The 26817-nt window shown below is 42.7% G+C and overlaps 3 protein-coding genes across 4 annotated transcripts in view; all 3 read left to right on the forward strand.

Moving 5' to 3' along the window:
- The window catches only part of LOC127352648 (carbohydrate sulfotransferase 8-like), a 65290-nt gene extending 61916 nt beyond the window's left edge, over positions 1 to 3374 (forward strand). Inside the window, exon 4 of the mRNA XM_051381209.1 lies at positions 469 to 3374. Within this exon, the coding sequence (XP_051237169.1) occupies positions 469 to 1503 (1035 nt within the window). The 3' untranslated portion in view covers positions 1504 to 3374. The remainder of the gene's footprint in view (positions 1 to 468) is intronic.
- Positions 1 to 9760, forward strand: part of LOC127352651 (uncharacterized) — a 221359-nt gene extending 211599 nt beyond the window's left edge. Inside the window, exon 3 of the transcript XR_007881148.1 lies at positions 9622 to 9760. The gene's annotated coding sequence lies outside the window, so the exon portion shown is untranslated. The remainder of the gene's footprint in view (positions 1 to 9621) is intronic.
- Positions 9761 to 17635: 7875 nt separating this feature from the next.
- LOC127352653 (BTB/POZ domain-containing protein kctd15) lies at positions 17636 to 26798 on the forward strand. Of its 2 annotated transcripts, XM_051381221.1 has the most exons (6): positions 17636 to 18227; positions 21092 to 21296; positions 21504 to 21679; positions 23657 to 23801; positions 25825 to 26127; positions 26287 to 26798. In XM_051381221.1, exons 3-6 carry the CDS (start codon positions 21516 to 21518, stop codon positions 26446 to 26448), a joined length of 774 nt encoding a protein of 257 aa, XP_051237181.1. In that variant the 5' UTR covers positions 17636 to 18227; positions 21092 to 21296; positions 21504 to 21515; the 3' UTR covers positions 26449 to 26798. The 2 variants fall into 2 exon arrangements, with proteins under 2 accessions (XP_051237181.1, XP_051237180.1); XM_051381220.1 differs by lacking the exon at positions 21092 to 21296 and having other exon boundaries at positions 17643 to 18227.
- Positions 26799 to 26817: the final 19 nt, after the last annotated feature.

Consider the following 26817-nt stretch of genomic DNA (forward strand, 5'->3'; position numbering starts at 1 on the left):
TCCCAGAACAGTTTCTGCCTCCGTCTGTCAGTCTGTTTGCGTTACTGTGACTTTGGTGTTTAAACACGTTCATCCAGACTAACATTAGTCACTGCAGATCGAGGCAGCAGGCGTCTGGTGGCTTTAAAGACAGCATAGATGAATACAACGGCTTCAGTTCCGAGTGCTGGAAACATTATAGATCTAGCGTACACTGAAACTGATATAGATTTTTAAAATAGGCCTTGTTTTGCTGCTGACTCACAAGTCAGTTTTACCTGCATTTTTCTGTCCGTTTCGTAAATTCTTTCATTTTATGAACAACTTTTCGATAAAAGCTCCTTTTTCTGGGTTTGATTGATTTGAGCAAACGTAAATAAAACATTTAGACAGTTTGTGATTAAAGTCGAAATCCACTTCCTGCCCTCCGTCTGCAGTTTGGCACACAAATGCAGGTTTTCAAAGAGTCTGTCTGTCTCTGTGTTGTAGGACCGTCTGGTGACGGACAGCTCAGCTGCTGCCGAGCAGACCGAAGACGGCGTTGCTGCAGCAAACTTTAAAGTCTCGTCTCCGTTTGAAGACTCGTCAGTCGGCTCCAAACAGCCCGTCACCAAACGTCACAGAAAGCTCCTTCTGAAGAGCAGCGTTGCAGCTTCCAGCGCCCCCGCCGGCCGTCAGGAGCGGCAGCAGCAGCTGGCGAGGACGCAGGAGTCCCGGCGCCGCCTGCTGGCCAGCGTCTGCACCAAATACCAGCCAGGTGTTACCGAGTGGCGTGTCTCTCAGCGGCAGGTGTCCCGGGTTTACGTGGAGGATCGATCCCAGCTGCTGTACTGCGAGGTCCCCAAAGCCGGCTGCTCCAACTGGAAGCGGGTGCTGATGGTGTTAGGCGGCAGCGCCACCTCCACGCAAGACATTCCTCACGACGCAGCACATTACGGCAACCACCTGCGGCGGCTGGAGAGCTATGACCGCGCTGGCATCACAGAGAGACTGCGCTCCTACACCAAGGTGTTGTTCGTCAGGGAGCCCTTCGAGCGGCTTGTGTCTGCGTTTCGGGACAAGTTTGAGAGTCCAAACTCGTACTACCACCCTGTGTTCGGACGCCCGATCATCTCCAGATACCGCGCTAACGCCACACGCACAGCCCTGCGCACCGGCGCTGGCGTCACCTTCAGGGAGTTTGTCCAGTACCTGCTGGATGTGCGGCGGCCGGTGGGGATGGACATCCACTGGGAGCCCATCAGCCAGTTGTGCAACCCTTGCCTCCTCAGGTACAACTTCATCGGGAAGTTCGAGAGCCTGGAGGAAGAAGCCAACTTCCTGTTGCAGACCATTGGGGCACCGAGGAACCTCACCTTCCCCGACTTCAAAGACAGGAACCCGCTGGCGGAGAGGACTTCTTCCACAATCACCCAGAGGTACTTTGCACAGCTGAACTCCACAGAGCGGCAGAAAGCCTTCGACTTCTACTACATGGACTACCTGATGTTCAACTACCCCAAACCCTTCAAAGACCTGCACTGACCACACTCACAGCCCTTCATCACCTCCAATCAAACACTCAGACTGAGGCCCATAATGCACTGCAGCGCTGTCATATTGAACACCTGACAGTGAGTCCTGGGTGTCCACAGTGCTGTTGGTCCCTCCGAGCGACTGAGACAAGTTTGAACTCGTACTACCAACCTTTGTTCGATGCCCGGTCATCTCCAAATACCGCACTCACAGACCTTCATCTCCGTTTCTACTCACCTTCATTTTTCTTTCAGGTGCTCAGTTTGTGATAATGCACTGCAGTGCTGCTGTAGTCCTGGCTGTTTACCCACAATGTAGCTGAAGAACCCTCTGAGCTGCCGGGATGTTTTATATGCTGCACACTGGCTTTAAATATGCATTATAGTCGTCTTCAGAGTGACTTTATCTCACTGCTTTCTTTCTATTTCTGTCATTAACAGACGAGTGAGTCGACTCATCTCAGCAATCAGACATGAAGAAGATCTGAGGCCGTATTACAGAAACTTTATGAAGTTAAAATAAGATCCATCAGATTTATCAGTTCGGTGTCACAGAAGTAAATTAACTAACTTTAATCTGATCTTATCTTAGGTTAGTAAATCACTACAAATGAACCACAATATATGGATACGTCCGCTGCCGTCTTGACTACCTGACTATACTGCAGTCAGCCACCAGGGGGAGATAGAGAGAGAGAGAGAGAGAGAGAGAGAGTCTATACTGCAGTCAGCCACCAGGGGGAGATAGAGAGAGAGAGAGAGAGTCTATACTGCAGTCAGCCACCAGGGGGAGATAGAGAGAGAGAGTGTATACTGCAGTCAGCCACCAGGGGGAGATAGAGAGAGAGAGAGAGTCTATACTGCAGTCAGCCACCAGGGGGAGATAGAGAGAGAGAAAGAGAGAGAGAGAGAGTGGGTTAAGATGGCGACACTGTCTGAGTGGAGTAAGCAAACACTAGAAAACACTGCTGGAAAAGTGAATGTTGTTATGTTACGTTATGATGAATCCTGTATTAGGATAGGACCATTGATGACTGTAGTTACCATGGTTACCAGACCGTTAAGATAGGAGGTTTCTGTAATACGACTGCTGGAGACCAACTCTGATCCACACTTATAATAATAATATATATTATTAATATTCATTACTCTTTTGTTGATGAATAATTTTGTCCTGATGAGGTTTAAAACCTAAATATATTCAGTTTACTGTGATTTAACACAGAGGAACGCAATCAATCCTCCCACAGTGGTAATAAAACTCGATGTATGTATAATAAGAGCCCCGACCCGGAGTCCGAGTCCTGGTTCTGCTATCTGCTCGACGGGATCCGGTTCACATTGATACTAATATATTTAATTTGGGTTTATTTGACTGATGACAGGAAATTAATTTATCTTTGTCCCTCAGAGTCTTATAATACTTTATCTTCATCTTTCTGCCTTCAGTTCCTTCTGACTCATCACTTTATGACTTCTGTGAAGTTTATTTTAAATGAATCTCAGACTGCGTCGACATTAAACCTCCTCACAGACACACAAACAATAAAAATACAGTTTGAATCTGAAACTGAGAGAAAAGTTGAAGCTGTTTGACGCAGTTTGTTTAAAGACTTTAATCTTCATCATGTGGTATGAAACTAAACTGACTGAAAGAAGTGATGAACTGATTTCTGCCTTCCTGAGAGTGACGTCTGTCTGTCAGTACAGATTAATGTACCTCAAAGCCTTAACACTGCCATTTCACCTGATGCATTATGGTTGTTTAATGTCGCTGTGACCACAAATAAACGTGTTAGACTGTTGTTAATAATAACATCTGCTTTTATCCAGTAACTCAACAGGAAGGATTTCCCAAATAAAACTTTTGAACATTAACAACTATTATCTGTGTAAATATACAATGGAGTCATGGTGAGTAGAGACACTGACACTGCTGTTTTTATTCTCTAAGTTGGTGAATTAAGGATTTATTTGGTTTTTGGTTGAGTTTCTGATTGTTGGAAACACTAACAGAGACGGTTTAATGAGTTTTACTCTTTCTGTCAGTTAAAATGAAGCTACGATGATCTGTGAGGTAAAATTGTGCAATTAGTGTCCAATTATTGGACTTCACTAAAACTTATGAAATAAAGTAAATATAGTAATATGACTATTGTTACTATTACATCACATCAAATATACAGTACAGACCTCTGACCTGTATCTACAACACTGACCTATATATCAATAATATCATTATTTAATACCAATCACACAATCAGCAAAATAAAGACAGAAAATAACAATAATTAATGATTAATTAATAAATGAAGGTGATAATATTCAGTGTTGATTTGGTCATTTTGGAGGTTCTAGTTTGTGCTGCTGTTTCTGTTATTTATTCTTCCATCATTGATTTAAACAAGGTGGACAAAATAATAGAAACACCTGTCAACCTGTCAGACAGCAAACAAACCTGGTGCTGGTAATAGTAACTGTAATCTGATTACTGGAACTCAGGTGTAGATGTGTTCACTGTCTGACTTCCTGTGTGTTTCCCCCAGAGATCTTTAAAACAGTTCACTGATATGTAGTTAACTAAAACAGCTGCTCAGTGTAGTTTTTAGTAGTAAAATATGACTGTGTACTAACATCTAGTGGCAGCAGCTGGAACTGCAAATGAGCTCATTAAAGAACAGCTGATGGAGGCAGCGAGATACGATCAAAAGCTCCAGAAAAGAATATTTCATTTCAAAGGTTTCATTTACGTTTTTAAATTGTGTATAAAGTGAAGAAGTATAAACATTGTTAAATGTTATTTCAGCACAGAGCTCTGTGGCTGCTTTTTCACCCATTTCTACCAACTAAAAGTTCAGTAATTAAATAAATGAGTCCTTAGTCTCCTCAGTAGTATGATCGGTGACCAGGTGTGTCACATAAAGTCCACCTGCAGAGTGTTTTTTAACTGGTGTCCCATATTGAGACAATGTCTCGTCAGAGGTCCAATAACTGCAGGACGTTTATAATCAGTTTGTAATCTGATGGCTGTTTAATGTTAATCAAGTGCAGCTTCACTGTTTTTGCTACATTTCGCCCCAAAAGGAAAATTACATGTCACAAAGTCACAATCTGCAGATTCAGGTGGAACATGATGGAAACTAAAGAAAAGGAAATGTAGCTACAACAAAGACTGGAAACAACATCTGACTGAAGGAACCTGGTGGAAGACGACTATCACAGACTATCATAAGACAGGAAGTATGAAACTAGCTTCCCGTCATGCTAACTATATTTACTTAGTGTAAATAAAATATATTTGTTATGTCTTCTCGCGCTAAAGGAACTGGTTACCTGAATAATCGACATTAATCCAACATCGTATGAGCTAAAGGGCAAAATAAAAATGTTTAAGTTATATTAATATTTCAGACTCTGTCTCACATACAGCACTAATCACTAGCATCTGTTCATGAATAAGAACTTTAACGTATGTCGGACTTCACGTCGTAGGATGTTAGAGTGGTCTAACTGTATTGGTTTAATCAATAAATGGTTATCAAAAATATAATTATCAAAAGATAATAGAAATAAACTTTAATATTAAAGATCTTCGGGGCACCACCCTTAAATAAGGGAACGATAACCAATAATCGATTGATCAGTCTCATAAAAATTACACTAAACTATTAATTCAGAAGTCAGATTAATAATTAAATTAATAATCACAACCAAAATCATTATTAATAGCTAAAGTGGGAACTTTGGAGTTCTACATACAAGAGGTTGGTATCACTCACTCTTGTACAAAATTAAATAGGCCAGCATATGTAAACACAAACATTTATTAAAGAGATATAATAAAAGAAACAGAGGAAAATACACAATATACAATCTAACTTAAAGGAACTAAGCTAGAGGAAAAAGGAGTGTGTGTGTGTGTGTGTGTGTGTGCGCGTGCGTCAGAGGTGGGAGTAAGTCACACGTGCAAGTCCCAAGTAATTTTTGTGAGAGTCAAGTCAAGTCATGGCTAAGGTCAAGCAAGTCACAAGTCAAGTCATAGAAATATAATAAGCTGGATGACTCGTCTCGCAGGTTCTTATCGATCCTGGTGGAGCCTCCTGCCATGGTCCTGCTAGATTGCCATTGCCAATACTGTTGTTGCTGTGCACCTGTCTGTCTGTCTGTCTGTCTCTCTCTCTCTCTCTCTCTCTCTCTCTCTCTCTCTCTCACCCCAACTGGTCGAGACAGACGACCACCCACCTAGAGCCGGAGGATCTGTCCTAGGTTTCTGCCTTTTAACAGGCAGTGTTTCCTTGCCCTTGTCTCCAAGGTCTTGCTCATGGTGGTACTGTTGGGTCTCTGTAAATAATGTTATAAAGAGTTCGGTCTAGACCTGCTCTATTTGAAAAGTGTCCTGAGATAACTTCTGTTATGAATTGGCGCTATACAAATAAAATTGAATTGAATTGAATTGATGACAACAATCTTAAAGGCACACTATGCAAGATTTTTACCTTAATATAGCTTTGAAGTCATTTTGATGGTAAACGAACTCGTAGTATAGCAAATCATCCCGATAGCAAAGCTGGAGAGGGACGCCGCTGGCAGAACCAGCAATGCAAGTCTGAAAGGGGGCGTCCCGCCAAATCTCACAAGAATCAGGACTTGTTTTACGGCGTGACGTTACATACATCAGCGACATAAGAAGCAGCCTCAATGGAAGACACTAACAGGCATTCACTCAGACATTACCTGGTCAGTAGACATCTTCGGAGTCTATCTTTGCCTGTTCGATGTCCGACGCTTTCATGCTACTGAACATGTACCGGTATACAGGGGGGAGGGGATCAGGCCGTGAGTGCAGAGACGCAGAGCCGTATATAGAGACGGCTCTGATGAGTGGTATTTACGACAGTTAACGTTAAATACAAGTACTCCGCAGCGACTCTAGGGGTAGCTGTTTGACAAAACCGGAAAACTGCATAGTATGCCTTTAAAGTGCTGGAAGCTCATGTTTTCATTGCATAGTGTTCCATTAAATACATAGGTAACATTGCAATTAAAATATATTTTTAATCAATTAAATTAAATTAAAGATGTTAACATTTGAAAATGTTGTCCATGCTTTTCTACTAAGCTGTCATCTCTAATTTCTCATTAAATATAGAGCCCCTCACTGTTATGTGGACAGATACAGTATGTGGTAAAGTAAAACCATAGACTGTATTAGTCTAAATGAGTGCATAAATAATGTCACTATCTGTCAAACATAAAACTAGAGTTGCAATCCTAACCCCTAGGAAGGGTAGTCTATGTTTATTCACTGTACATTGTACTAGGGCTGCAACTAACGATTATTTTGGTTGTAGACTAATCTATCGATTATTTTTTCGTTTAGTCGTTTTCGTTTAGTAGATGGCATTTATTTTTGCACTACTACTAAAATAGAACAAAACAAAAAGATTATTTCAGAAGCTGAAGTCTGTGTATCATGTTTTATCACAGTGTAATACCTAATACCAATTATTACTGATTTTTTCATTAATTAAATATCTTACAAATTAATTATTAATCCAAATAATAGTGAGTCCAAATCATAGATTACCAACGACAGTGGAGCTTAACTATTTCAGTGTAATATCCAATTCATGACATTACTGATGTATACTGATTTAATATCCTACACATGAATTTATTATTGATATCGTCGCTGTTGGCAGAAACCTTTTATTTGGCTAATATAATTTTTGATTCTACTGGTCACCCTTCAAGTGTTATAAGAGTAGTGTAATTCCCTTGGGGAACAAGCTGTGCGTAAAATGTGTGTGTGTAAGGTGTGAGTGGACGAGCGAGAGTGAGCGAGCGGGCAGGAGCGAGCGAGAGAGAGAGTGTGCATGCTGGGATGCGGGAGCTGCAGGTTAGAAAAGTCTCTGAAACCAAATGTTATGATTTTGGGAACAGCTGCTGTGCCAGCAGCGCCTTCCAGTTCCATCTTCCAGTGCTCCGCTCCGGCCTCTACAACCGCTGCAGTCAGTGATGGTGCGTCACTTGGTTGGATTACAGGTTGCCAGGTTCGCCCACATGCAACAGGAAACATCCGATCCAAAAAAATATATATTTTTGATAATTCACATATTAATAAAGACAGCAATGCCTTGTCGAGTCATTTCATGCAAGTCTAAGTCAAGTCTCAAGTCATGACTAGCAAGTCAAAGTCAAGTCAAGTCTTTCATCACTGTTAATCAGGCAAGTCACAAGTCCTCAATCTGGCGACTTAAGTCTGACTCGAGTCAAGTCACTCGACTCGAGTCCCCCATCTCTGGCGTGCATGCTGGCCATAAAAGGTTTATGGCCTTTGTCCTCTGACCAAATGTTCCAGGGTATGAAACACGTGTTAGTGAGAGACAAAGAGCATGAAGAAGCGCGAGCCTCGTGTGTGTGATAAGGGTTAGACAGAATATGTGTGTGTGTGTGATCGTAGATTAACAGTGCCGTAAAAAGGGAGTTAGTGCGTGCAAAGACAATGTCCGTGTGAGGCATTAAACTAACATCACCTTAGCACTGTCTCAAAGACTGCAGTTACCATAGTAACCTCAGTTAATCAAAGCAACATCACAATAACCACAGTAACCTGAATAAAACACATCTGCAACATTAACAATAATTAAACAGTCCTTGTTTAGTCGTTAACTCTGTTAAGTTGTCTGTCTATGCCCAGTACGTTAGAGTTGCGGGTGAGCTGCGTGGGTCAGCCGGTGGTCCTGTGAGCCAGGCTGATCAGAATTGTGGTTCTGAAGTCCAGTCTATACTGTGTGATGTCCGCTGGCGCAGGTAGCAAGAGGAAAGAGGTTTCGCTCGTTGCTCTGCAGAGCTAACGACTCAGCGTTAACATCGCGTTGCTCCGGTAAAGTCAGCTGACAGACTTTCTGTTTGAAGCTGCAGATGATGACTTCCGTTAGCGGTGCGCTGGGCAGGGATCGAAGGAAATAGTATGCTCTCGTTGTTAAACTCAGAAAAAACCGAAATTCTTGTTCTTGGCCCCAAAAACCTTAGAGACTCACTGTCTAAAGATATAGTCACTCTAGATGGCATTAACTTGGCCTCTAGCACCACTGTCAGGAATCTTGGAGTTATCTTTGATCAGGATTTGTCATTTAACTCCCACATAAAGCAGACCTCTAGGACTGCCTTCTTTCATTTACGTAATATTAGAAAAATTAGACACATACTATCACAGACAGATGCAGAAAAACTAATCCATGCATTTGTTACTTCAAGGCTGGATTACTGCAACTCTTTATTATCAGGTTGCCCCAATAAGTCCATTAAAACGCTCCAATTAATTCAGAACGCTGCAGCACGAGTACTGACAGGAACTAGAAAAAGAGATCACATCTCTCCTGTACTAGCTACTCTGCATTGGCTCCCTGTAAAATGTAGAATTGAATTTAAAATCCTCCTCCTCACCTATAAAGCTCTTCATGGTCAGGCCCCTTCATATCTTAAAGAGCTCATAGTACCCTATTACCCCTCTAGAACACTACGTTCTCTGAATGCAGGGCTACTTGTGGTTCCTATAGTCTCTAAAAAGTAGAACAGGAGCCAGAGCCTTCAGTTACCAAGCTCCTCTCCTGTGGAACCAGCTTCCAGTTGTGGTTCGGGAGGCAGACACCCTCTCCACATTCAAGAGTAGGCTTAAGACATTCCTCTTTGATAAAGCTTATAGTTAGGGCTGGATCAGGTGAGTCCTGAACCATCCCTTAGTTATGCTGCTATAGGCCTAGACTATCGGGGGATTTCCCATGGTGCACTGAGCTCCTCTCTTCCTCTCTCTTTCTGCACTCATTCATGTCCCTTTAATGCATGTTACTAACTTCACTTCTTCCCCGGAGTTCTTGTGCTTTCTCGTCTCGCAGGTTCTTATCGATCCTGGTGGAGCCTCCTGCCATGGTCCTGCTAGATTGCCATTGCCAATACTGTTGTTGCTGTGCACCTGTCTGTCTGTCTGTCTGTCTGTCTGTCTGTCTCTCTCTCTGCTGTCTCTCTCTCTCTCTCTCTCTCTCTCTCCCCAACTGGTCGAGACAGACGACCACCCACCTAGAGCCGAAGGATCTGTCTTAGGTTTTTCCTTGCCCTTGTCTCCAAGGTCTTGCTCATGGTGGTACTGTTGGGTCTCTGTAATTAATGTTAAAGAGTTCGGTCTAGACCTGCTCTATTTGAAAAGTGTCCTGAGATAACTTCTGTTATGAATTGGTGCTATACAAATGTAGGGGAATACACTACTATTTAATTAGAAAGGTAATTAATCACTGGGGATTAATAATACACTCGTAAATGGGGCACCATCTCCTTGTTTAGCTACTGGAATAATCCGGAGGAAATTATTCCACAGATCTAATCAAATCAATTTTAAATCAATTTATTAAGTTTCAAAATCTATATTTAATCTCATATTTCTGAAGTAGTGATTTCTTTTACACGATTCATCGATTTCCCCGCATCGAATCAAACCTGCACCAACAAGGACATACGGTTATATATGTTTATTAACTAAACTAATGCAGAGTAAATAGCATGAAATGATAAACAAACAAACAACAACAAGTAACAGAATATGTGGACAGTAAATGAATTATTACTATTAGGTGATTCAGGAGCGATGGTGGATTTTGCGATGCGGCAGTAAGTTTAAAATATTACGAGAGTAAATTGTAGAACTGAGAGGCCCTAATCCAAAATTCTCTTAAACTTAAAAGACACCAGCTCTTCTTCATGTGTGTGAATCCGGCCGTGTACCGGAGAGTCAGACTACTTTGTTTGTAGATGGAACTTGGAAGGATTCCAGGTCCTTGGCTTTCAGCTCAACTGCGGCTTTACATCACTGGTCCAACAGGCTGAAGGGAGTTGTAGTCCCTGGTTCCAGTGGCAATCTCTCCAAAAGGCCCAGCTGTGTGCGCTAGTGAGCGTTGGGGGCACGGTGGCTGGAGAATAATGTCTTTATTCGGCTGGAAACGTTTATACGTCTTCTTGAGCAGTCAACTACTGCGACGTCCTTCTGGCTGATGATGAATGTCTTAGAGTGGTTGGTCTTCAGCTCTGACTGTAAACTCATTCAGCTTCTTGTTTGAAAATAACTGCAGGATGAAACGCTGGGCTGGAGAATTCTCCAAGAAAGTCCAAGAATTTGATTAAATTCACTTTCTGTGAAAAGGCGACAATACTTGACGATATATATATAATATATTATATATCTTATATATAAGACTACAAAAAGATAAAAGAAGAAATTCGTTTGTGTCTTGAGCTTTCAAAATAAAAGTACTTAGGAAAGTACTTCAGCACAGCAAGTTATTACTTGAGGAAAAATTAACACGTGTCGCAAACGAAGTAAAATAAAGTACGGAAATTGAATTAAAGTAAGAGCGAGAATAAATAACGAGTGGATACAAGAGAGAGAAGAAAAACGAAAGAGAAGAGAAGAGTGACCAGAGTCTATCTCTTATAGCTTTTATTCTGGAGGCGGAACTGGACGAGAGGAGCTGACCGCGCGCGTCACTTCCTCTGGTGATAATTTGATATACATAACTTTATTAATTTATTCCTATCGTTTTTTAAAGTTTCGAGATCATAATTCACCGTTCACAGAACCCACCATGACTTAATACATAGTTCACATGTTTTAACATCACATAACCGAAATTACTTAATGTAAAAGAAAAGTAGAACTGATTAAAGTCATTAAATCATTAATCATTAAACATGTATATAAAGTAGCACTGAGGGACTGTACATATTTCGTATAGTGCTAGCTTAATCCTTGTTATAACAAATATGTGTCAGGCATTTACTTATTGTATTACTATACAGTTATCAAACAAAGTTCGTTTTGAAAGTACCTTACGCTATACCAGAACCTTACCAAAAGGTGGCGCTGTGGCTCCATCAAACATTCAGACATTTTACACATGATTTTGTAACTTAGTCCAATCTGATGACAGAAACATCAGACAAACATTACATTTGCGTCCTTCTCATGCTGGATGGCAATCTGTTAATTAGGAGGAGATGAAATTTTACCATAATACTCCAACAGAACTAAATCTATATCTGTGCAACTGCTGTTACTGCTTCCTAGATTGGAATGTCCACTATCAAAAGAAAACATCGTAATTTACACTTTAGAGGAAGGGTTGTCAGAATGCCAGATGTGGATTCCAGAGGAGTTTCTCTCTGGAGGTGGACCTGTCAGACCAAAAGAGATGTAAACACATTTCAGGGATATCTAACCCTGATTTACAATCAAAAAGGCACTTAATTATCACACACGATCCACTTTAGGTGTAGGGTGTCGTTCTGATCTGTGGAGAAGTCAGTGTTCTGTTAAAGAGGATAAAACATATTGACACCTTAGAGATCCCATCTGAGAATCTGAAAAGAACCAGGCTCTCTGTGCAGGAGACTGTCGGCGCCACAGTCTCACCTCCCCTCCTGGGTCAAAAAGGTCAAAGGGAAAGAGGAGGCCTTGAAAACTCTCCCGGTGGAACAAAATCAAAATAATATGATGATTGTTGAATTAAGAGACAGATAAAGTGTCTCTTGTAGAGGCAGACGAGGACAAGGTCCTACACAAATAAAATTGAATTGAATTGAATTGAATCTCGTGCCGTGCTATAATCCTGTGTCGTGCGTCATCAGCGGGTCAGGCAGCGCTGAGGTCCAAAACTTATCACCTGGTGTGGGTGTGTGTGAGCGAGGTGAAGGGAGAAGAGAAGAGAGAGAGAGAGAAGAGCGTCTCTCTGGTTTAAATAGCCGGGATAACAGGTCTGGGGTCAACGGATCTCTAACCAATGAAAGTCCAGTGTTTGGGCATTTTTGGCCTTTAAACCACACCTTGGCTGCATTCTTGACCCCCCCGCAGAGGGGTCTGTTATCTGGTGGGCGTGTTTTATAACTTTCAGTCACCACAAACAGTCTTTTAGACTTACAACAAGGCCCCGGACAATCCCTTTGTTTGAGCACATGGTCAGATTCCAACATGTTCCCTTTGGTCCAGTTAAACACTTCAAATGAACAAGTATATATTTAAAGGTATCCTTGGATCCCAACACGTACGATCAACATTATCTAAAAGAAAATTAATTGTATTTATTTAATAATGTAAGATATACCTTTATTGATCCCCCGTAGGAGAAACATTGAGGAATATAGAGCAATAAAAAGAAAATAACATTATTGTAACTGTGTTTAATGATTCTCATAAAACTGAAGACTGGAGGCCATAAAGGTAAAATAACTTTATTTATCCCGACTATAAAGAGTGTATAATATATCAGGTTAATAATAATAAAAACGAGCAGGCAGAGGTCATGTACGGTATACGTCCTGTTTAGACCTCTGCCTGCTGCTTTATGAGCTGATGTTGATGTTTAAGAACAAAGAGATCTTTGTGTCTGAATCCTCTCAGTGTGTCGTCTGTCACCTCTTCATGGACACTGTCTCACTCTCTGTGCCCTGAGGGGGGGCAGTCTATACTACCCCCACGTCCCCCACCCAGCCAGTCTCTTTGTCTTATAAAGTCTTAGACGCCCCTGAGCGTCACTGTCAGAGGAACCATCACCCTGCCCAACCTCCCTCCACCTTCATCAACACAGCAGCATAAATATGTACACATTAATGTATATTTATTAATGTGTATATATGTATATATTAATATACATTAATATACATTAATATCCATTAATATATATTAATATTTATTCATATATACACATTAATGTATATTTATTAATGTGTATATATGTATATATTAATATATACACATTAATGTATATTTATTAATGTGTATATATGTATATATTAATATACATTAATATATATTAATATATACATATATTAATGTATATTTATTAATGTGTATATATGTATATATTAATATACATTAATATATATTAATATATACATATATTAATGTATATTTATGTATGTACATAAATGTTCCTATAAACAACTAGTTTTATGTAAATATTGTGATTATTACCAGCCACAAGGAGGCAGTAAAGTATATTCTCACTACTTTCATTTTCTTCAGGCCACACACAGAAAAACATAATTCAATTCATGGGATAACACAATTTCATCTTCACATAGAAACAGAGTCCATACAGTCGGACTGCGTTTGAGCACCAGACAGAAACAGAGTCGCCTCCTCTGGTCGGCTCTGAACTCGATCCCTGTCGAGGATCCAGGATGTTGATGGATCAGGTCTCTGTAGACAGTCTCTGATCCTGTTGTTTGACATTATCCAGGAGCAGTATATCCGACTCTCTTCCTCTCCTCTTGGGGCTGATCTGTCTGAGCGGTGGATCGTCCTCAAGGTCGGTTGCTCTTTAATCCACACTGCATGCTTCCTTTTCCAGTGCTGCAGCCTGTTTCTCCCAGAGCTAATAAAGCTGGTGGAGGTGTGAAGCTGTTAGCATCTGAAAACGCAGCCGAGTCAAAACCTCCTGAATCCAGTCGATTCGAACAACTTTGGCTCAGCCCTGAAAAATCAAACCCAATCAGACGTCGTTCAGTGATGTTTCAACAGATTAAAACTGTAGGAGGTTGTTGTGGGTAAACTGCTGCAGATGATTCATTCAGTCTCTTCAGGAAGTTGCAACGCTGGTTCAACCAATCAGGAATCAGGAACCTGAGGCTGCAACCAGGGTCTGAACTACAGGAGAACTCGGCTCCTCTTAATACTCACACACATCGAAGGCGACTCATTCCAGTGAGAATAAAATCCACAGTTAAAACGGCAGATGTTCAAAAGAAACAAGAGAGTGAGTTTGGTGCCGTTTGACTCAGCGTTCAGATATTATATTATATACTATATATATATGTATATTATATATAATATATATTATATATATACTATAGTATATATATAATAAAGCTATATTTGTATCTCTGCAGGTTTTTCAGTACTTCTGAGGACTTCTTTCTCTTTATTTACCGTCAGAGAGCTGCAGCCTGTGACCTCAAACGTCACACGTCCAGTGTCAGACTGACGGATGTCTGAGGACCTTCCTCCCTCCTCATCCTCCCTCATCCTCCTCATGCTCCCTCCTCCCTCCCCTCCCTCCCCTCTTTATCTCCCCCTCTCTCCGCACAGAAAGGAGAATCATAGATTACAGAGCGAGCTGCCAGCGCCTCGGGCAAGTTTAGGAGATATTTAAATCTTTAAATGTGTAACATAGTTCCCCCGTTCGCCATCTAATTGAAGTAACTGCAGGGTTTCTTTAATTAGGGAGACGCAGAGAGTCGAGTCTTTCTGCTGGTTTGTTCAGTAAAGGAGGCGCATGTGCTGCCGGAGGCCAGTGTTAATGCACTGTGTGTGTGTGTGTGTGTGTGTGTGTGTGTGGACAAATGAAGACATGTAACTGGTTCAGTGTGTCTCTTTAAAGGAAGTCACCGACCTCAATTACACACACATTAGTTTCCCATCAGCCCCTGTTTTATTACAGCCCGTCACAGGGAAACCCCTCATACAGTACAGCAGGAGGTCAGACACCATGTGACTCACAGCGACTCTCTTTAGAAACATTTACAATGAATTTATTATATTATACATCTATATTTATTATTCTGCAGATTGAACCAATTCTGCCTTTTACTGAAGTTATTGGACAAAAACACCAAACCATCCACATCACCAAGAAAACAGTGAAACTGTTAATATCCTGTTTTTATTTGCTTCAGTCACTGAACTCAACCTGTGTCTATATGGAACATGGACAGTATATATAATGACTATATATATATAATAACAGTGTATATAATGACAATATATTCAATTCAATCCAATTCAGTTTTATTTGTATAGCGCCAATTCATAACATAAGTTATCTCAGGACACTTTTCAAATAGAGCAGGTCTAGACCGAACTCTTTATAACATTATTTACAGAGACCCAACAGTACCACCATGAGCAAGACCTTGGAGACAAGGGCAAGGAAAAACTGCCTGTTAAAAGGCAGAAACCTAGGACAGATCCTCCGGCTCTAGGTGGGTGGTCGTCTGTCTCGACCAGTTGGGGTGAGAGAGAGAGAGAGAGAGAGAGAGAGAGAGAGAGAGAGAGAGAGAGAGAGAGAGAGAGAGAGAGACAGAGAGAGAGAGAGAGAGACACAGACAGACAGACAGACAGACAGACAGGTGCACAGCAACAAGAGTAATAACAACTACTCTAATAGTAGTGACTGATGATGATGAACATGACAACAGCAACAATGGGGGACAATGAGCAGTGACAACAGCAACAAGAGTAACCGTAGCAATAATAATACTTATAATAATAATAATAATAATATCAGTGATATTGGCATTGTAGTCAAGCAGGACCATGGCAGGAGGCTCCACCAGGATCATGAGAACCTGCGAGACAAGAAAGCACAAGAACTCCGGGGAAGAAGTGAAGTTAGTAACATGCATTAATGGGACATGAATGAGTGCAGAAAGAGAGAGGAAGAGAGGAGCTCAGTGCATCATGGGAATCCCCCGATAGTCTAGGCCTATAGCAGCATAACTAAGGGATGGTTCAGGACTCACCTGATCCAGCCCTAACTATAAGCTTTATCAAAGAGGAATGTCTTAAGCCTACTCTTGAATGTGGTGAGGGTGTCTGCCTCCCGAACCACAACTGGAAGCTGGTTCCACAGGAGAGGAGCTTGGTAACTGACAATAACAGGTAACAATATATATAATGACTGTTTATGTGTCATTTGATGGTTTAAAGTGTGTTAAAGCTGCATTCTCTCTAACAGCCAGCAGGGGGCAGCTCCACTCTGATAGTATTGAGTCTTATGGAGAAGTTGATTAATGAGCTCAGTAAACAGTTTCCTGATGAGTTTCTGGTCTCAGTCTCTAGTTTCAGTCTTCTTCCATACAGCATGATGTTCATTTAGTAACTGATGGTCCCATTTAGAGTAAAACAGACCATAAAGCAGGGTATGCTTTAGGGCGGGGCTACCTTGTGATTGACAGCTCATTCTCAGTGAGTCCGTCCAGCTCAACCAAACTCAGATCAAACTGTCAAACAGTGCTGATCAGATATGGATCCAGATTCTGTTGTTGACTGTTTCTCAAATCTGTTCACAAACACATTTTACTGTTTATCTGGAATACCAGATCCTGTGTGAGCAGACGAGCAGCCAATGAGAGCAGCTCAACCAGCTTTACGTGACCTCTGCTGGCTGCTAAACACCAACATGGAGACGACCATAAAGCCTAACTGGAGGTTCAGAGCTCTACAGACCGATGGGGGACAACAGAGTCTCTGTAAAACCAGCAGATCTTTCAGAGTTCAGGAACTTTTCAGATTCACATTATTAATATAAAATATAATCAATAATAAATGATAATGTCTTATTGCCGATTATGTTTGTGCAACTGATGTTCTGCATGAATTATTGATCAGTTTATTGTTAATATGAACACATCCAATAATATCAGTTTTATTTTATGCTTTTATATTTTTACTCTGAATACAGACTTTAACTTGTAATAGAGTATTTTTACTCCTGAACTCCTTCTGGCATCGTCTACCCTTTAACACAGTGAGTGAGTCCTGGGAAGTCCTGGGGGGTTCTGGGGAGTCCTGGCCCACTTCAGGCACCAGTTTTACTTTAGTAAAAGATCTGAACGCTTTAAGCAAACATTGACTTAAATGCTGCAAAAGAACTTTTATATTTGATTAGAACTTTATCACCTGTGGAACCGATCGGTGCTGTGGTCTCTCTGATGGTCTCTGATGGTCTCTGATGGTCTTTGGTGGTCTCTCTGATGGTCTCTGATGGTCTCTCTGATGGTCCCTGATGGTCTTTGGTGGTCTTTGGTGGTCTTCGATGCTGCTAATGTGAGACATTATAATCGGAAACCTTTTATAATCTCATTATAATGTCTCTCAGGATACAGTTTCACATTGGCAGGAATGGGCTTCCAGAGTTTGCCCCCTCTCTCGCCCATGAACATCTGCCCCTGGTGGCAGACAGAACAGCTGTGACCTCTGACCTCAAGCAGCTCTAAAGAGCAGTCTCTTTAATAAACGCATTCTGAGACAGACTGTATTTATTATATTGATTAAAGAGTATGGGGGGTTCAGGGGCCAGAGGAAAGGCGGACTCTCTCCTGCGTAAAGTTCCGCACTGAGACACAAAATGGTTCCTGAGCGCGGACACACTGAGGCTTCAGGCCGACAGCTGAGGAGCATAAACCGGCTCAGTGTGCGCAGCCTCCCGGCGCACATCTCCATCTACCAGCGCGCAATAATTGAAATGGCGCGTTTGTCCTCAGGCTGCTGGGGGGGGCATAATGCATGACGATAGACGTCATTTGGCTCCAGAGCCAGAGGGATGGTTGCTCAAATATATCAGCTGTCGGGAGGAAGACGTGGATCAGCGCGGACAGGACCAGCTCCACACTGAGACCCTGGACCTGATATTAAAGCGCAGGATCCGGTTCACACAGACCAGTTAGGACGCGTTATTGTAACCTAATCCTGGCCCCTGGGGGTCTGAAGGGCCCCAGGCAAGCTTCTCTTTCAGCCCTCCTCTCTTATTCTTTCGGAGGATCTTTGTGCTCCACACACGCACCGGAGGACGGAGAGGAAGCCCGACCAGGACGTCAGTGAAGACCAACGGGTATCCTCACATTTCCAACCCCGGACGGAGCAGACAGCCGCCGGTCTCCATGTCGTCTGTGTCGGTGTCCTCTCAGGTAAGGACGCGCTGCTTTAACCGAACAGCCTCATGGGAGATTTAGACGCAGAGTTTTTAAGTTTATAATGTAAAATCCAGAAATTGTGATTAAATGTCTCTGAGTTTCGACCAGCCCCGATACGCGCTGCTCCTGAAGTCTGACCAAATTCCGTTTAAAATCTGTCCATTTTAAGTTCTGGTGAGTTTGGGCAGTCGCAGGTATCACCGGTACAACAGCGGCGTATCTGTCCAGTAACCGGGTCACTCACTTATAAATTCGGCTGGAACCAAATGATCCAAATCAGAGAGAATTTCTACAAAACGTAAACTTTACCTGTTAGCCCGCCGGTTCTTGCTGCCATCTTGTACCGTCCGATGCGCCGTGAAGGGCGGCGGTAACTCTGTGCTAAAAGTAAAGATGATCGAAACTAAGTTCCAGTTTATGGACAATTCACGGGCCGAATTTACCAGAAGGCTTCACACTAAAGAGAAAACCTCTTCCATCAGGATCAGGCGACACTCAATCTCAGCCAAAGAGTGAATGCGCATTAAATGTTCAGATTTTTTAATGGAGTCTGGCGCGTGGCGTTGTTTCCACATTAGCGAGGGCTGCTCCATACACCCACAATATGAGAGCCTTCATGCACGTCTGTTCATGTGATTGAATTTATAGGTCAGAGTTTGATTTGGAATAAAAAAAGCTTTTAATGAGATTTCCAACAGTTTCTTCCTGAAACTCTGAGAGAAGAAGTGATGTGACTTTGGTTTAAAGCCTGTAGTGGATCAGTAGTGTGACTATAATGTGTGGCTTTATAGAGCAGCAGTCAGCAGAGACCTGCAGACAGCAGTGGAGGAGTTACTGCAGACAGAGAGGCAGCAGTGTTTTTCAGTTTGGCTCAGGGCAGAGTGCCGGCCTCGGGGCAGAGACACTGAAAGCTGCAGCCCGCCTCCTGTTCACCTTTCATGCTTCAAAGCTCTTCTTTACAACCGAGAGAGGGAGGGTCAATTAATCCCAGCAGCCCCCCCGGGTCATCACCATGCTCTGTTTCATCAGTGAGCCCCCCCCCCCACATACTGCATCCATCAGGTCTTTAGAGTGCTCTATAAGTAATGATTATTATTATTACGCAACAATGTGAAAATACTCCTAAATGTCCTGCATTCAGTTCTACTGCAGTAACCAGCAGCACCATGAAGTCCCAGGAACTGTAAACCTCCCCCCAATGGTCGGCAGCCATACTGGATGGTAGTGGACTGTAGTGGACTGTCTCCGGGCTTCTTGCATAGTGCAACAAGGTCACCTGAGACAGCGGTTCCTCTGAAGCGGGAGCTCGCTTCCCGTCCCGTCCAGGAGAATCGCTGAAAACCCTGAATGTGGGTCCAAAGAGGAGCCACCAAACTCATCCTCACATGTTCCACCTGAACCCTTGAGAACAGAAGCTGGACGGGAGTGAAAGGAGGGCGGCGTAGATCAGACCCTGCAGCCCGCCCCGGGGGCAGATTATTGGTTTCAGGGAGTCGACGTTGTGCCATACACGAGGACTGGCGTCAGATAATGTAATTCACTGAGACTGGGTTGCAGCTGGCTAGCTAACATTAGCTTGTTTGCGAGCTAGTTAGTAGCACGGAGCTAATGGTCCAAATAAAATATAGGAACATTGCAGATAGTAACATTATTCTAAATATGATTGTCAGTTATTTTATAATATTAATGGTATAAGGAGTTCGGTCTAGACCTGCTCCTGAGATAACTTCTGTTTGTCGTTTGAATTGGTGCTATACAAATAAAACTGAATTTAATTGAATTTTACAGCATTCAGTGTTTGTCACTGTTGGCCGACGCCCAGGATGATGCTGTGACTATGACTGTACTATATAAAGAGGCCGGTTTCTAAGGCCTCCAGAGCCAGTACAGTGGTTTCTCTCCTGGAGTCCAGAAACCAGGATCCATGTTGGTTTTGTTTTTTAGGAGAGTTCCAGCAGCATTGCTCTTCTGAGAGCGTATAGATACTGGACCTTCATACAGCTGCTGAAGGTCCAGGAGAACCAGTGAGGACCTGAATGTTTTGGATACAGTGCCCCTGCTTGAAGGGTATCTGGAAGCATCCTTCAGATCGACGGTTGCGAACCCTTCCTCACCCTGTCAACCGAACATCAATATACCTCCATGATCATTCCCCATACATGCGGAATAATAACTAAATAATAAGAGATAGCACCAGGACCAGGACCAGGTCTTGATCAGTTGATAGTGAGAACCCTCTGCTGAATCTGACTCAATGAAACAGAGTCGATGAAGGCCAATTAGGGCGCTGACAGCAGAGTGGATCAGATCAGCCTGCAGACCAACTTCAAACAGGGAGAGTTCAGACCACCAGCTCTGCACAGAACAGCAGGGGCTCCTGGGATATGAAGTTAAAACAGAGACTGCAGCAGAGCCCAGAGGGCACTCAGTTCAGGTTCAACTCGGGAGACGTTTGAATGATCAACTTTTATCTGATTGGTTCTGAGATATTCATACAACTCTGTTTTGAACTGTGAGATTTCTGTACGCTGTTATTCTCTTCCCTCCATCACAAATACTACCTCTAACGTAAGACGGCCCTCTGTATTACATTTAACTCAATAATGGATTAAATTAATGATCTTTATATTAATGGAACCCTTCCCGATTTTGAATTACTGCTCCATAAAATAAATCGGCCTCAAACTCAAGTCTTTAGATTTCTATTAATTCACAACTATATTAGATCCAATCTTTCCGACTAACACCATACGCATACATTTGATAATCTGGGACAGCAGTTGGAACCTAACTGTGTTGGCTGTGTTTGGGGTACTGGGAAAGACCAGCCCTCTAATAGTACCTCTTTTCCACCAAAGCAGTTTATAGGCTGGTTTAGAGCCGGGACCAACCAGTTCTTCATCCAAAGAACCGGAACAGGAAAACTGGTTCCTGGGCGGCACCGAAACTTTGCTGGTCAAGTCGAGATGTTCCGATACCAGTTTTTCCTCCCCGATACCTGAACTTCTCGTCCAGTGCCGAGTACCAATCCAGTACTCCAATACGTGTTAAAAAACCAGATAGGTACGATTGAGATCTTTCTATAAACCCTTAATCAACTGCGTGGAGGCTCAGCAATAAATATCCTCTTTACTACAACAGCTAGAATATTCTGTAGCTGTATAGCAGCTTTGTTGGTTGGTTAATGTTTCTACTGTTTACCATCCTGTGTTATATAATCCTTATAAAGCTCCTGTCAGAGTTCTGACCTGTTGTTACCTGTCGTCACAGGAGGGGCGGAGCATGTCCAGGATGTCTCTGAGCCGCTCACCTGTGTCCCCGATGACCACCCAGGGCATCCCATCTCCCGCCCAGCTCACCAAGGCCAACGCCCCCGTACACATCGACGTGGGAGGGCACATGTACACCAGCAGCCTGGCAACGCTCACCAAATACCCCGAGTCCAGGTAAGACCACCGGCACGACCTGCAGTTTCTCTGAGTAGTGGAGTAGAAATATTAGGTACTAGAGTATAAGTATAAAGTGACCTCAGATCTGTGTTCAATGTAAGAATAAAGAGAGTCAGAGAGGAGGTGATGAGGAGGCCGGCAGCGACGCACTGTTGGAGGAGGTTGAGTCCGTTTCTTGTGAGTTTGACCAATCATAGCAGTCTCCGATATTTCATTTAGAAAATCTGCAGTAAGACACAACAATCCCAAAAAAAGGAAATTCTGGAGGCACTGATAAGTAATTTTCTTCAGTTACAGTTTATAGTAGAAACTGAAGCCCACATGTTTTCAGTAGTGTTTAATCAGCTGATAATAAGAATCATTGTGTTTTCTTTGCCTTAGAATGAGACTTTTATCTACAGAGAGAGAGGGTCCTCTTCTGGTGGAGTTCGCCATGTTGAACCATGTTTCTACAGTAGCCCAGAACGGACAAACCAAACACTGTAGTTTCTACAGTTTCCTACACAACGCTCCTTTAATGTTTCCTTAGCGGAAAATCAATATTGTCTCTTTTTTAAAGGATAATTCTGGACTTAATCTATATTTTTCTTATAATCATAAAATGTCATCTTCAGCAAAATCTGTGGCACACTGAGCTTATAGGGGATGTCACTGAGCTACAGACTGTTTATTACAGTGTGTGACACTGACCAGTGTTTCCACGGTAACAGTCAGTGACACTGCTGACAGTGAACAGCAGAGTCTCATCAGCATATTGGAGAATAAACTCTGTGTTCCTTTATAACGTTGCTGAGTGGGACCATGTATGAACAAATAAAAAGCAAAGGTCCCCCTGAGTAAATCCAAGATGGCAACAGTCACAGACCTATGGGGGACGCCATGGAGACATAGACCGTTCATTTTAGAGTTTGTGGTTCAGACCAACAAGATGTGTCTATACTGTCAGACTTTACTTATATCATATATTAATCAGACCTTATCATTATCGGCCCCAAATCCCTCACCAAAACCACAGACAGTTTCCACCTCAACATTGACAGCTCCACCCTGTCTCCATCCCCCCACAGTCGCAACCTTGGAGTCATCTTTGACAATAACCTCTCCTTTGAACATCACATAAACCAAATCACCAGAACTGCCTTCTTCCATCTCAAGAACATTGCCCGTCTTCACCCATCACTCTCCTTCTCTGCTGCTGAAACCCTCATCCACGCCTTCATCACCTCCAGAATCGACTACTGCAACAGCATCCACTATGGCACACCATCCAAAACTCTAAATAAGCTACAGTACATCCAAAACTCCGCTGCACGTATGCTCACCCACACCCACACCCGTGATCACATCACTCCCGTCCTCCAGAACCTCCACTGGCTTCCAGTTCCACAGCGCATTCAGTTCAAAATCCTCCTCCTTACACACAAAGCCCTCCATAACCAGGCTCCTTCCTACCTCACTGACCTGCTCCATCGCCATAATCCATCCAGCAGCCTCCGCTCATCTGAAGCAAACCTTCTGACTCCTCCACCCCGGACCAAGCACCGAACCTGGGGCGACAGAGCCTTCTCTGTAGCTGCCCCCTCCCTCTGGAACTCTCTCCCCAAACACATCCGTGACTGTACCGACCTTCCAACATTCAAATCACAGACAAAAACTCACCTTTTTAAAATTGCTTTTAATGTTTAGCTTAGTCTGATGTGTTTTTAATGTTTTACTATTTGATGTTGTTTGGCTGTTTTTATGTAAAGTGTCTTTGAGTATTTAGAAAAGCGCTTATAAATAAAATGTATTATTATTGTTATTATTATTATATATAGTTTCATGTTTAAAAATGTTCAGTAATTTACTAAAACTTGTTGGGGACTATTTTCAGTCCCCAACAATCCACATTTGGTGCTGTAGTGAGTGTTTGGGTGTATAAATAAACTGTATTCCTGTTGTCTTTCTCACTGTTGGCGGTCTGTGTCTCTGCAGGATCAGTCGTCTGTTTAACGGCACCGAGCCCATCGTGTTGGACAGTCTTAAGCAGCACTACTTTATCGACAGAGACGGAGACATCTTCCGCTACATCCTCAGCTTCCTGCGGACCTGCAAGCTGCTTCTGCCGGAAGACTTCAAGGTAGCTGAGAAACCAAAGATTAACACACTGACCTGCACAAAACAACCAGCGGGAGGCAGAGGTCTTAAACTCCTACAAGGAACTTTCAGTCTGTGTTTTAATTCTGGCGACCCCTGTGGACAACAGCAGTAGTGTTTCTATCACCTCACTAAAATCAAGGGGAATCCGACACAGTGGCAGACATTAATAACTATATAGAAATATTCAATCTTCCCTTTATATAAAATAATAATAATGTCATCAGTGAGGATATAAAAACATAAATAATAAAAAATATACATCAGTTAAAACAAATAGATTTAAAGTTTTCATATGTCAGTAGGATGTGACGTTTATGCTCCCGAGTGCCTTCTCTCTCCGCTTCCCTACAGTGTCAACAGTGTGCAACACTAGCTAACATTAGCTAACGTGTTTGTCACTGTTGGTCGACGCCCAGGATAATGCAACAGGACGCTGACTGCAGTTCACTGAACGGCCACTGGTGGCGCTGTTAGCTACAGTTTAATGTTACATAGAGAAGCTTTAAAAAAACAACAGATATAAGTTTGATATTAAATATTGAGCTTGTTTCTCTGACGATGAGCTCAGATATGTAAAGATTGAACCTCGAGGTGAAACAAATGATTTCGTCTCTTCGTTAAGAAATTGCAGCGAGTTTTTGAACTCTCAGATTCTGACACTTTAATCAGTGCTGGCGGCTGCATCTACTGACGAGTGTGTGTTTTACTAAATTTGTGTGTGTGTGTGTGTGTGTGGTGGGGGGGGGGGGAGAGTCAGCGGGCATATTGCATTTCTCTCATCTCCCTCCCTGTAGTTAGCGAGCGCTGCCTCTGTTTTTCTGCTCAGGATGACTAAAACGCCCCGCAGACACAACCCCTCTTTATAAAACACATCTATCCCTCGCTCGCAGCCTGAGATGGGGGTGAGGAGGAGGAGGATGGAGAAGGGGGGAGTGAAGGAGGCGAGGCTTTGATACAGTGTGAAGCCTCAGGCTAACAGCAGCTCTCTGTCAGCAGCAGTGTGGAGTAAAAAAAACCCACAATCCTTTTCTTTCTGTGTGACCGGCGGAGGAAGAAGCACTCAGATCCTCCAGAAAGAGACGGAATAATAAGTCCTGCAACTCAGTTTATATCAGCAACAGTAAAGAAAGACTGATAGAGAGAAGAAGAGGTCAGTTCAGTTGTTTTTATGCTTTCAGATCATATAAAGAGGAAAAGAAAAAGACAGAATCTCCTCATTTAAAGAGTCAGTCATTAGTTGTGGGGTTCCTCAGGGTTCTGTTCTCGATCCTTTATAGTTTTAGTTAAAGCTGCTTTAAATCTAACGGTTTCAATTTATTGTGGTGGCCTTGTTAGCTTACTTCCACATCCAGCAGTTACAGAGCAACTACATCATTTATTTGGTTTTTCTTGCCGTCTGATGAGTCTTTTAAGACGCTGAAATAACAACATCATGATGGAGATTTATGAAAAGTCTGAATTCAGACTGTCAGTCTGCGAAACGACATGCAACAAACAACTTTTAAAACGCTTGTTTTCTAAATGGTTTGGTTGATCATCATCCGGCTGCACATTCGTCTTTATTTGTGTCTTTGCATTGACTTTGTACGTAATCTATATGTGAATAATGTTATTCATGGTATGTTGTGGTTCCAGTACGAGCACCTGTTACGGTCCGATAGGCGAACAATACAAGCCAACGTGAGACTGAATATTTTACTGCTTTCATATTTATTTATTTGTTTGTTTCACACCAACAGAAGTTCTTACTTTGCAATAAAGTAGTGGATAAAAACCTCAGTTAGTTCTGAGACAAAGCTCAGCAGAAAGCCAGTAAATGGACCTTGAGTTCGGATAAACTTTCACGTTTTTACAGAATTTCATCAAACTGCGCTTTCGTTCTCGATCTGAAACCATAAAAACAGCTGAACAGATCTTCTCTTCTTTACTTCCAACCACATAAGTTTTGCTTGTGTTCGCCATGGTTACAGTCTCTAACCCCGCCCTCTCTCTGGTGCCGTCAGGACTTCCCCCAGCTGTACGAGGAGGCTCGGTACTACCAGCTGACCCCAATGGTCCGGGAGCTGGATCGCTGGCAGGCGGAGCAGGAGTCCCAGCGGGCGCCACCATGCGAGTGTCTGGTGGTTCGGGTCACCCCAGACCTGGGCGAGAGGATTGCGCTGAGTGGAGAGAAAGTCCTGATCGAAGAGATCTTCCCTGAGACCGGAGACGTCATGTGTAACTCCGTCAACGCCGGCTGGAACCAGGACCCGACCCACGTGATCCGCTTCCCCCTCAACGGGTACTGCAGGCTCAACTCTGTGCAGGTGAGACCTGTTCACTCAGCGACTGAACTTATTGATCCATTGATTTGACTTCCCAATCGTCTCACAGACCAACCTCAGGATTTATTGATAACGTATCAGTGATTTTCGTTGGTCCTGCACATTAAACACCTGTCTGTCTGTCTGTCTGTCTGTCTGCAGGTCCTGGAGCGTCTGTTTCAGAAGGGTTTCACCGTTAAGGCGTCCTGCGGCGGTGGAGTCGACTCGTCCCAGTTCAGCGAGTACGTCCTGTGTCGCGACCTCCGGCACAGCCAGTCCATCACCAGTACCCCGATCCGGATCAAACAGGAACCTCTTGACTGAACAGCACCATCAGAAAACCACCTGAAGACTTGAAACCTTTACAGGAAATATCTCTTTAAGAGACCTTTGACCTCTGCAGACGTAAACCTTCTGTGGGAAGAACCAGAACTGTAAATAATATTTGTAATAAGAATCAGTTTGATATGAACAGCTTGATCAATATCGTCCTTTGTGTGTACAAATAAATAGAAAGGTCTTTTTATAAGTGTGTACGGAAGCCACAGGGCGCATAATTTAATTCTTTTTATAAAACTGACATTTTGAAAAAATGTATATTTAATGTATTTGTTAGCTTACTTTGTGTCTATTTTTCATTTGTACAGATGTATTGATAAAAAGTGAAAAAGGTCTCTGATGTCTCATTTTTAA

This window comes from Dicentrarchus labrax, unplaced genomic scaffold (assembly GCF_905237075.1).
Source record: "Dicentrarchus labrax unplaced genomic scaffold, dlabrax2021, whole genome shotgun sequence".
Taxonomy (NCBI): Eukaryota; Metazoa; Chordata; class Actinopteri; family Moronidae; genus Dicentrarchus; species Dicentrarchus labrax.

Coding starts and splice junctions, on each gene's coding strand:
- LOC127352653 (XM_051381220.1), top strand. CDS start 18,201: ATGTCGTCTGTGTCGGTGTCCTCTCAG. Junction 18,228..21,503: donor CTGTGTCGGTGTCCTCTCAG/GTAAGGACGCGC, acceptor CTGTCGTCACAG/GAGGGGCGGAGCATGTCCAG. Junction 23,802..25,824: donor TTCTGCCGGAAGACTTCAAG/GTAGCTGAGAAA, acceptor TGGTGCCGTCAG/GACTTCCCCCAGCTGTACGA.